Raw genomic sequence first — 11,801 nt, forward strand, 5'->3', positions numbered from 1 at the left:
TATACTAAAAGTGTCACATAATTAATTCTTTAAAAAGACGTCGAAATTTATTGTTTTGAATAGTAGGTTATACAGGGTGAAATGTGAGGAACCTATTAAAAGGATGTGAGCCTACAAACTACGTTTGAGCTATGGCGAACTATTTTTTGTTAAGTTTATTATTCATGAGGCTAGAGTACTTTGCGTCCACCCATTATAACAAATTAGTTGATTGCTAATACATAAATGTTTTTCACACTATGAGCAATGAGATAATACGTTAATATCCCACCCATTATCCAGGGGAACTTTTTGGAAAAAGGGGCACATTTTATTGTAGGCACTAAACTCAGACAACACCAAAGTCCACGTCAAAGATGACGGGCAAATAAGAATGGAAACGGTCTTCCGGCCCAGCAACAGATGCACTATGGACCTCACTCTCTTCCCCTTCGACTCTCAGATCTGTCAAATGATCATCGCATCTAAAGACATCATTACCAACGTCGTGCTCATTCCAGGGGTCTTCATTCGCCGGGCCGAGGATCGACCACTGTCTTGGGACCTCACCAGTTTGGTCGCCGAGTCACGCTCGAGAGAGAATCGAGCCGGCGATCACGCGGTCTCCGATCTGTTGGTGATAATACACCTGGAGCGACTTCCTAATCACTATGTTTACACCATCATTCTCCCCGTCACGCTTATCAACGCCATTGGCATCTGGACCTTCTTCATCCCTCTCAAGAGTGGTGAGCGCGTAACAACTTGCATCTCGGTGGTTCTTGGTGTCACCGTCTTTCAGGTAGGGGTGACTTCCGGAACCGGGTCGATTTTTAAATCTATTTCGCAGCCTTATTATTTTTTTCCACTGATCTGAGCCGAAGATGGCGTAATCATTGAATCATTACTGCATGAGAAATTAATCGCTTGTATAGTAAATCGACCAAATTCTGTATCATACTGATGTCTTTCCGTGTTCAGTGAAAGACCCCCCCCCCCTCTCCTCCCGACATTCCTCAACAAATTTTGGCTTAAAAACTGCATTTGTCCCATTTTCATCTATGATAATTGCAAAATGTTTACTTCACTTTAATATCCATCCATCTCTATTTCTTGAACCAAATACTGCATCTTCGCTGGAAGAAAAGCATGACATAAATTAATTTCATAGAGTCGTATGTATCATTTCAGTTGCATAATACTGTATTTTTGTTTGTGTATATAAAACTACAAAAGAAACAAGTTTACAAACAGATTAAACAAAAAAAGGGGGGGGGAAAGAAAATCTTGCCAAAGAATGGACCGAGCCTTGACTAGCACTTGTACTAATTTCTAGTTCACGTTTAACTTCGCCTTAATATTATCAATACACATACTTTTACATTTAGTTTTGTGTATATCTTGTACATTTAACGGTACGCAGATCTAAGTCAAAATATCGTTTTAAAGCCATTACTGTTCAATCAACGCTACTCTTCCTTTAAGTTCTCACCACATCAGTATTATACAGTAGGCTTTCGGATGGACCATGTGAGAGAGAGAGAGAGAGAGAGGGGAGGGAGGATTGAGGAGTCCTGAAAAGGACTCTCGGTAATCTTTCTTGAGGGTGTGTAGTCCTGAATTTGTGTGTGTGTATTGGGTTTTTACAGACGTGTATCAATCAAATATGATTATTTACGTCTGGGGACTGACCTTTAAACGTCACCATCCGAAAGACGTGACTCAGTTTCGAACCTGCGTCCTCGGCTGAATAAGTTTGTAACTTCCACTTTCAGCAGGATTACAAGCGCACGCCATAACGCCTGTTCGAAACGTCGAGCCACTACCGCCACCCATTCTCTCCAAGCGCTATAGTTCTCCTTAAAACTATAAGCTTAAGCAAGATAACCAACAGTCTTTTTCAAGACTACACCAACAATCTTTTTCAAGACTACACTAACAGTCCTTTTTAGGACTACACACCCTCAAGAAAGATTACCGAGAGTGCTTTTCTGGACTCCTCAATCCTCCCTCTCTCTTACATGGTGCATCCGCAAGCCTACTGTATATCTACATCACCATACGAGCCGATACTTACAAGCAGCATCACATCAGTATACTAACACTTCTACCAGGTATCAATTTCGTACACCTTGGCCGAGAGAGACAACGTTCAACATTGGCAAAACACTTTGTTCAAGGATGTATTAAGCAACGAGCTAGGATCGAAACCATGCCCTTGTATGGGAGCCAAGACAAAGCCTTCACCTATTTCTTATCACAGTGCTCCCATTACTGTTGCATAATTTTACAAACCAGGGGGTGTTTCTTAAAGCTGTTCGTAAAGTTACGCATGACTTTACGAATGACGTATATATGACGAGCCAAATGGGGTGCTCAATCATTTTTATCTGCATCAACTAAAGTTGAACTGTGCAGATGTAGATTAACATTCTTATTATAACAAACATTTGTGATGCAAAGTATATTTTTTGCTATAATTTAAATGAGGTCATACTTTGTTGAAACATCAGGAAAAACTGTGGGCATCCTATCTGACACTTCATATTCAAGTCGTTGGTAAAGTCATGCATATATAACTTTACGAACAGCTTTATGAAACACCCCCTGGTATGTTACATACTCAAGTAAACAATTAAATGACATTGATGACATTGATGATTCTACCCGACTGTACTTTTGTAAAATAGAACGCCCATGTTCATTCTGTTTCGAATCTCTAGATTGTCATCATTGACGTCATGCCACAGACAACCCGTAGTGGAGCCATTCCCCCCCACCATCAAATACCTGACTATGACCTTCATCACCCTGGCTGTCATCATGATGTGTTCCGCCATGTCCCTCAACATCACGTACCAAAAGCGTCGCATCAAGAACAGATTCTTGAGGATACTGTTCTTTCGGATCTTGGCCACCATGGTGTTCAAGAGACAGGATGGTCTGAGGAAGATGACTGAAAGAAACGTTCAGTCAGGTAAGCTATATTGAACAACTCGCAAACGGCATTACTTACTCTTCAGTGGTCGAGTGGATACGGCGCCGGACTGTCGATCACAAGGTCTGCGGTTCGAGTCCCGCCGCCGCACTAATGTCCTTTGTCAAGACATTGATCTACATTTGCCACACTCCACCCCTGTGAAGTAAATGGGTACCTGGCAGGAATTTATTCCTTGAAATGCTAGAGCGCCGTATGTCAGCCGTGCTAAAGCCAGGGTAATTATCTGGAGCGCCAGGAGGGTCAAATCTGACTGACATGAGCGCTATACAAGAACCCAATATTATTATTACTATTATTATTATTTGAATTGGCTCACGTGGTAACCTGAGAATGATCCGAGGCGTACAACTGGCTAAAGGACTTGTTCGGGAGAAATTGGTAGCTTCTAACCTTACTGAACTTCCTGGGACACCCGTGGTTCATACTGAAGTTTTCTCAACATGCTGTATGCTTGGAGCGTCTTGTATTCCCCACTACATTAATTGAACACTGGAGTGACGTTGTTTCTAATTATCATATTTTCTTTTATCCTTGTCTCTTTAGCAAAAAGTGATGGTCAAGATTTAAATAGACCCAACAACTTCTCCCTCTGTGAGGAAACACGCGACAACACACCCCAAGTCATACAAAGCAGAGAAAACGTAAGTTTTTTCTGAGTTAAAAACTGATTTTCTTTTTTCTTTTTTGGGGGGTGGGGGCCAAAGGGGGGGGGGGGAGGAGAGGATATAATGAAAATCTGTTTTTCTTGGGCGGCCAAGAGCGAATCGTTCATCATTTCTCTCCAGCGATCTTCCTCAGGGGTCTTTCGAAAACTATACAGGACTAACTAGGTTTATGTTATCTGGCCGGCAGCACAGATATTATAGTGTCTGCTTTTACTACACTTTTTTTTTTAAATATCGGTAAATCCGGGTTTTGAAAATTTTCTGACAAGCAACAAGCAAGTGTGAGAGAGAAAGAGAAAGAAAAAGGTAATCATCAGTTATGATATTTTCTAGATCCTTTGGGGTTGTTAAACATTGTTGTTATTTTTTCCGGGAACTATGACTCTTGCACGATTAATACTTTCATAAGTTATTCAATTAATCCCACTAATTAAAGTAGAAACATCGTGGTTATTGGTGGAGGCTCTTAGATCCCATAAGACAGGAGTATGGTTCGATCCTCGCTCGGACGGTGCTAACATCCTTTAGACAAGATGTTTTACCCACGTTTGCCCCTCTTGATCCAGGGGGGGGGGGGGTGTTTCACAAAGATCCTAAGTTGAACTTAACTCTAAGTTAGACTTAAACATTATGGAGAGTCATTTGTAGCCTTAAAATAAAGTATATTAAAAAGTGAAAATTCAATTATTTTAGACTTTTTATAAATGCCGCATCAAGAACATGAACTCCCCTTGATAATAGAAAATGTTAATGATTTGAAACAACAATGCCTTTTAAAATAATTTTTACAAAATATCTTCAAAGATGCTAACGGCTTTCCATAATTATTAAGTCCAACTTAGAGAAAAGTTCAACTTAGGACCTTTGTGAAACACCCCCAGGTGTATTAAATTGGTACTTGGCAATGCTCCGGTAATAATAACTGCAGGGCCGTCAGGAAGAGCGGAACTATACTGGGTTAATAAGACCAACAAGATCGCAACTACTTTCGAAAAATCACCCTCATGCATATTCAGTAGCCTTGTACGTCACCTACTGAGATGTTCAAACATGACATTGAAGTGTTACGCAATTCAAACATGATTTTTTTTTTAAGGGACAAACAATTTGGTATTGAAATTTTGTTGATTTTGCGGAAATAATCACGACTGTGCTTTTTATTCTTATAAAAATGTACATACATACAGAAAAAATCATGGATACATTATTTTCTTCTCCTTTTCCCTTATCTCTCCAAGCACCAGCCAATGTGGAGAGCCTATAGACAGAATTTTTAAATTCTTTTAGGTGTTCATCAGGCATTGGCTGGTGCTAAATATCATTATGTTAATTTTATATCATTTTGTCAACCTTGTGATGTTTTGTATGATATCATCTTGCCTGGAAATAAAATAAATTATTAATAAATAAATAAACAATCATTTCCCTCATCAGGTCTCGGAAGAGAACGACATGGAACTTGTTGCCATCATCGTCGACCGAATGTTCCTTTGCACGTTCCTCGTGATCGAGATCTGTATGATATTCATGTTCAGAGCCACCTTCTCCGATGATGCTTAGACTCGACGTTGATACATTAGATTTATTTATTTATAATGATAAGATCAATGTATATGTCGCCACTACTGTTTAAATATACTATACTGAACAGTGATGAACAGAACTCCTAACAGTTCTACTTTACAGACACACAATCGAAATACATTCAAAAGCTTCTGAAAACAAACCCGTCTTCAACAAGAGTTTGAAGGCACCTTTAGAAAAACAAAAGGGATATTTGTTTTGCCAAGGGAGACTATATTGTATCATTTCCCTATTTCCATGTCCCCCGTTGTTTTATTCAAAAACTTTCTTAGTCTTATTCTATCATGTGCATTTTGTTGAGCAGAAATTGAATTGAATTTGAAATAAGCTAGTTTAACTGGTAATGCCTACTAAAAGCTAAGTGAAGTATAAACTTTTGAAGTGAAAAAAAAATGTTCATATCTCTAGTGCATTGCTAATTCAACAAAATGTGACCACATGAAGATGTTTTCTGAGCAACGTAATTGTATTTATTATTCGATAGTACTGCTCGAGGAATCAATTATTGTTATAAACCTATATTCTAGGTAACTTTTCTGTGTCAATGTTTCATTCGTTGTCATAACATTTTATTATCACTGCATATATTTCTTTTATTATAATCGTCATCTTGATCATCATTATCTTTATCAACAACAACAACATCATTGTCATTATCCTTATATCTTAAATAAAATCATTATCCTTAATATATCTGAAATATGCTTGACCATTCTGCTTGAATAGATGTGTTCATCTTTTTCATAAGATCTGTTTTGGCTGTTATATTCTCAAAAGATTTGCTTGAATTGGCAGCCCCTCTTCCGCAAATAAATGTATAAAGCTTGATGAATTATGATAATTTGACAATTTATCCTTTCTTTTGCATTTTTTTCCTTGAAAAGTATTCAGTATATAGGGCCAGTGCCCCTGCTGTCCTGGATTTCTCAACGGATCTTCATTCACGATATCATATAGGGGTGATTGTGTACACAAAATTTGTCTTGTTTACGACAGGAGTGATTTTGTGGAATTTGAAATGATGTAACATTGGTTGACTTGACAAGTACCTCTACTAAAACACACATCTAAATGAATTTAGAATAAATATAATACTCAAAATTATTTGATGCTCATGAATCATCTTATTAGGGTATTGGATCGGTGATCGAAGCCTCTTACCGAAATGTGTCATTATATTTTGGTACAGGAATATAAAGATATACATGTGCTCCCATTCATGCATTACCTCAGAAAATAGTTTTAGTAGCCCTCTCAGCTGTCGTGATAAGCTGATCCTTTGGGCCCTTTTGGAGCATCGGATCCATATGGTATGTTTCATTGTACTGTTCATAATAGGTTTTCTACACCAAACGAACATTTTTAGCAGAAACGTTTGTTTTGAATTGCATTAAACACATTTGTGGACCCCTAAAACATAAGGTTTGGGAACTTGGGGTACATTTGATGAGACTTCAAGTTTGACTCTGGAATCAATCCATGTTTCTTAACAAGTGAACACCATTTCCCTTATGGAACAGTCCATGCACCATGTATGCACCATGTATGTATGTAATATGTATGCATGCATAGTAAAGGGTGTGCGCGTGTATGTATGCATGTGTGCACTATGTAAACAACACAGGCAATACTTGCAGCTACAGAAGGAACAAAAAAAGAATCAAATAATTCAAATTGTCTGGCTTATAAATGCTCTGGACTTTGACCCAGGACAGCTTTGTGGGACGAGTTGAATAGTAGGTTCAGACAAATAAATCTCTACATCGTTAAGCATGATGACGTATTACAAAACAACTTCCGTTTCACCCAAATGATCGGCCATTTTCTCAACTGTTCCATCGGTTATTTTGATTAGGAAGACTGTAAACAGATCAAAATGACTTATTGAATTCTTACCTATGTGAAATAAACTATCGTTTCAGATAAATGGTCAACTCTTTGGATTAGAAGCAGAGGGCCATTTTGAGAAGAAATGTTGATGTATTATCGTGGAACTATTTTATACACTGATTTGTGAACTGGTGTGACAATCTACAATTTCATTTTGAAGCAAGAGATCATTTTTGTGGATAACATGGATGGACCGTAGCACGCTGGTTTTTGTGAAGGAGATCAGACCAATCAAATGGAGATATTACGCTTGTACTGAAAGGACCAGGACTGTCCGAGACGGATTTTATAATCATAACATTGGAAGTATGGTCGCAAGTATTTTCTTATCAAATTAGAATAACTCCCTTGCCGTAGAATCCAATGCATTAATATTAGTAGGCTTAGAAGGGTCTCAACCTGCACGGAAACAGAGAGAAGATATATACCTCTCCGGTTGTAGAGCGTGTAACTGCATTGTCGTATTTAAAGCTTATCAGTACTAGTTTACAGGAGGGATTACACCGCCCTGCAAGGTCACTGGACAGGTGGTTATCTCATCAACTCAGCTCTCAGTTAACATAAGAAAAAGAGGATCATGGGGACCAATGGTCACCGATTAGGCATTGTTTAATATAGAGAGGGCGCAAGTAGCTACAAGTAGTGCAGTGGGCCTTTAATATCTTCCAAACACGATTTACCTAACGCAAAGGTGACTTTGACAAACACGAAACGACCGAAGAAACATCCAAAAGATTTTCTTAATAAGTGGGACAACAGACATAGCAAAAAATGGCTGAAAGAGCAGCAAATAGGCCTAATAGCGTCAATTTACCCCTTAACATGGCAGCTTTAAATGGTCATCTTGAAGTAGTTCAGTTTCTCGTTGATCAAGGAGCACTGGTTGAGAAGGGGGATACTGATGGTCGAACACCTCTTCACCATGCATCATACAATGGTCATCTTGATGTAGTTCAGTATCTCGTCGGGCAAGGGGCACATATTGAGAGGGAGAATAAGAATGGTCAAACACCTCTTTGCTTGGCATCACGCACTGGTCATCTTGAAGTAGTTCAGTATCTCGTTGGGCAAGGGGCACAGATTGATTCGCTTGATAAGGTTAGTTGGACTCCTTTTCACTATGCGTCAAGCAATGGTCATCTCGATGTAGTTCAGTATCTCGTTGGACAAGGAGCACAGATTGAGAGGGAGAATAAGAATGGTCTAACACCACTTCACTGTGCATCAATCAAAGGACATCTTAAAGTAGTTCAGTATCTCGTTAGTCAAGGAGCAAACGTTGAGAGGAATGGTAATCTTAGTTTGACTCCTCTTTTCGATGCGTCACGGAATGGTCATCTTGATGTAGTTCAGTATCTCGTTGGTCAAGGTGCACAGATTGAGAGGGGGAATAAAAATGGTCAAACACCTCTTCACAATGCATCAAACCATGGTCATCTTGATGTAGTTCAGTATCTCGTTGGGCAAGGGGCACAGATTGAGAGGGAGAATAAGAATAGTCAAACATCTCTTCACTGTGCATCAAACCATGGTTATCTTGATGTCGTTCAGTATCTCGTTGGCCAAGGGGCACTAATTGATAAGCTTGATAAAATAACGACGACACCTCTTCAACATGCATCATCCTATGGTCATCTCAATGTAGTTCAGTATCTCGTTGGGCAAGGAGCACAGATTGATACGCTTGATAAGGTTAGTTGGACTCCTCTTCACCAAGCGTCAAGCAATGGTCATCTCGATGTAGTTCAGTATCTCGTTGGGCAAGGAGCACAGATTGATACGCTTGATAAGGTTAGTTGGACTCCTCTTCACCAAGCGTCAATCAATGGTCATCTCGATGTAGTTCAGTATCTCGTTGGGCAAGGGGCACAGATTGATACGCTTGATAAGGTTAGTTGGACTCCTCTTCACTTTGCGTCAAGCAATGGTCATCTCGATGTAGTTCAGTATCTCGTTGGTCAAAGAGCACAGATTGAGGGGGAGAATAAGAATGGTCAAACACCACTTCACCTTGCATCAAGCAATGGTCATCTCAATGTAGTTCAGTATCTCGTTGGACAAGAAGCACAGATTGATAAGTTTGATAATCTTAGTTTGACTCCTCTTTTGCAAGCATCACGCAATGGTCATCTTGATGTAGTTCAGTATCTCGTTGGTCAAGGAGTAAAGGTTGAGAAGAATGATAATGATGGTCGAACATCTCTCCACTATGCATCATCCTATGGTCATCTCAATGTAGTTCAGTATCTCGTTGGGCAAGGAGCACAGATTGATACGCTTGATAAGGTTAGTTGGACTCCTCTTCACTATGCGTCAAGCAATGGTCATCTCAATGTAGTTCAGTATCTCGTTGGGCAAGGAGCACAGATTGATACGCTTGATAATCTTAGTTTGACTCCTCTTTTGCAAGCATCACGCAATGGTCATCTTGATGTAGTTCAGTATCTCGTTTGTCAAGGAGTAAAGGTTGAGAAGAATGATAATGATGGTCGAACATCTCTCCACTATGCATCATCCTATGGTCATCTCAATGTAGTTCAGTATCTCGTTGGGCAAGGAGCACAGATTGATACGCTTGATAAGGTTAGTTGGACTCCTCTTCACTATGCGTCAAGCAATGGTCATCTCGATGTAGTTCAGTTTCTCGTTGGGCAAGGAGCACAGACTGAGAGGGGGAATAAGAATGGTAGTACACCACTTCACTGTGCATCAATCAAAGGTCATCGTGAAGTAGTTCAGTATCTCGTTGGGCAAGGAGCACAGATTGAGAGGGAGAATAAGAATGGTAGTACACCACTTCACTGTGCATCAATCACAGGTCATCGTGAAGTAGTTCAGTATCTTGTCGGACAAGGAGCACAGATTGTGAAGAATGATAATGATGGTCGAACATCTCTCCACTGTGCATCATACTTTGGTCATCTTAAAGTAGTTCAGTATCTCGTTGGGCAAGGAGCACAGATTGAGAGGGAGAATAAGAATGGTAGAACACCACTTCACTGTGCATCAATCAGTGGTCATCGTGAAGTAGTTCAGTATCTTGTCGGACAAGGAGCACAGATTGATAAGGTAGATAATCTTAGTTTGACTCCTCTTCACTATGCGTCAAGGAATGGTCATCTTGATGTAGTTCAGTATCTCGTTGGTCAAGGAGCACAGATTGGGAGGGAGAATAAGAATGGTCAAACACCTCTTCACTTGGCATCATACAATGGTCTTCTTGAAGAAGTTCAGTATCTCATTGATCAAGGAGCACAACCTGAAGGTAAGATTTGCATTTTGACGGTGATCGTGGAGCTATTTCTTGTCAGAAACCGGTGTGTATTTATGGGGTTTGAGCTATCCCCACAATACTTAAGTTGTTTTACATTCTTTCCCTTTTTTTCAAAGGTATTTGTTCCAATATCCCGATAGAAAAATAATACGATTAAAAAAAAAAATCTTTTTAAGGATTAATTTTTACCCAGCTTTACCCAGATTGAAGAACAATATTGAACAACTTTTTCTGATCCTATAACCTTACGAATTCAAGTCAAATACAATTTTTGGATTGCCTCTTGGTCCTGCCAGTGTATCTTCTCTGACTCTTTTTTAAATAGTCCTACAAGAACTAGAGAAAACAACAAATGAAAATATAATTTTAAAAAAATACATAAGATATACTGTGCAACGTGAAAATTAGTCTGATAGATAGTCTGACAGTTTTGAAATATGGCTACCAAAATTACAGCTGTGGTATCGGATATATATTCTTGTGATATTATGTGTGGTAAGAACGTGTACCACAAGCCATACCACAAGACCTCATGGATATAGGCTCTACCACAGCCAGCGATCACATTACCACACGAGTCTATGGTACAGTACCACACGTGTACCCGTTTTATCGTATATTCCTGTGGTATTTTGTGTGGTAACAGCATGTACCACAATCATTACCACAGGACATTCTTGTAAGGGAGGGATGGTGCATATAAGTTCTCATAATTTGAACAAGGAAAATGTAATAAGATAATCATAAATACTCTTCAATTTGCCATTTCAACTGACCCTAGGGGTAAACTGGAAAATCTAAAAGAGCTAGAATTTTTTATTGATGCTAGTAGGCTTTTTAACAAATGTTTCAGCCAGACCAGTGATTTTGATAATAATGGTAATAATAATAATCTATATTATAATTTGAGTAAGAAAATCCATTGAAATTAAAAAAAAACTTTTAGGGTGCTGCATGCCTCCGGCTAAAAAAATGCCACGTGTCATTCGTTATGACTGCAGATTGTTCTAAAGGCTGGGATTTTTAAAATAAGTTGTTTGAAATCTCGAAATGAAATATAAAAACTCAAAATAGTTCATGAAAGAGGATGGCAACGGATAAAGGTACTTGCGCTGTACAGCGAATGTACACTCTTCAAATTGACCGCGATCGGCTGTCTGGCTTTGCATACATGTTCCAACCGGTTTCGTCTGATTCGTTAATACACTGTCGCTCATATAGTTGAAATATTTTTGTTTTACCCCAATTTATGGAATTATTTTTAAAATAATTTAAAAATAATAGATCTAGATAATAGTATACATTCTCAGATTTTATTGAATAATAATTTGACAATGTGTGTTTTGCGTGACTACTAAAGCATGTGTATGCACTAATATAGCACATCGACACGGTTTTGATCCTGGGG

The 11,801-nt window shown here is 39.0% G+C and overlaps 3 protein-coding genes across 3 annotated transcripts; all 3 read left to right on the top strand.

The window, feature by feature from the left end:
- Positions 1-409: 409 nt before the first annotated feature.
- LOC115921580 (neuronal acetylcholine receptor subunit alpha-3-like) lies at positions 410-1,408 on the top strand. The gene is made up of 2 exons (XM_030979154.1): positions 410-781; positions 1,403-1,408. Exons 1-2 carry the CDS (start codon positions 410-412, stop codon positions 1,406-1,408), a joined length of 378 nt encoding a protein of 125 aa, XP_030835014.1.
- Positions 1,409-2,762: 1,354 nt separating this feature from the next.
- On the top strand, positions 2,763-5,298 carry LOC577069. The gene is made up of 3 exons (XM_030980097.1): positions 2,763-2,956; positions 3,524-3,621; positions 5,080-5,298. The coding sequence occupies exons 1-3, from the start codon at positions 2,776-2,778 to the stop codon at positions 5,203-5,205; spliced, it is 405 nt and encodes a 134-aa protein (XP_030835957.1). The 5' UTR covers positions 2,763-2,775; the 3' UTR covers positions 5,206-5,298.
- A 2,643-nt stretch (positions 5,299-7,941) lies between these two features.
- LOC576944 (serine/threonine-protein phosphatase 6 regulatory ankyrin repeat subunit A-like) lies at positions 7,942-10,733 on the top strand. The gene is made up of 2 exons (XM_011664132.2): positions 7,942-10,188; positions 10,719-10,733. Exons 1-2 carry the CDS (start codon positions 7,942-7,944, stop codon positions 10,731-10,733), a joined length of 2,262 nt encoding a protein of 753 aa, XP_011662434.2.
- The last annotated feature ends 1,068 nt before the right edge of the window (positions 10,734-11,801 follow it).

This window comes from Strongylocentrotus purpuratus, unplaced genomic scaffold (assembly GCF_000002235.5).
Source record: "Strongylocentrotus purpuratus isolate Spur 01 unplaced genomic scaffold, Spur_5.0 spur5_scaffold_10, whole genome shotgun sequence".
NCBI classification, from domain to species: domain Eukaryota; kingdom Metazoa; phylum Echinodermata; class Echinoidea; order Camarodonta; family Strongylocentrotidae; genus Strongylocentrotus; species Strongylocentrotus purpuratus.

Coding starts and splice junctions, on each gene's coding strand:
- LOC115921580 (XM_030979154.1), top strand. CDS start 410: ATGGACCTCACTCTCTTCCCCTTCGACTCTCAGATCTGTCAAATGATC.
- LOC577069 (XM_030980097.1), top strand. CDS start 2,776: ATGACCTTCATCACCCTGGCTGTCATCATGATGTGTTCCGCCATGTCC. Junction 2,957..3,523: donor TGAAAGAAACGTTCAGTCAG/GTAAGCTATATT, acceptor TTGTCTCTTTAG/CAAAAAGTGATGGTCAAGAT. Junction 3,622..5,079: donor TCATACAAAGCAGAGAAAAC/GTAAGTTTTTTC, acceptor TTCCCTCATCAG/GTCTCGGAAGAGAACGACAT.
- LOC576944 (XM_011664132.2), top strand. CDS start 7,942: ATGGCAGCTTTAAATGGTCATCTTGAAGTAGTTCAGTTTCTCGTTGAT.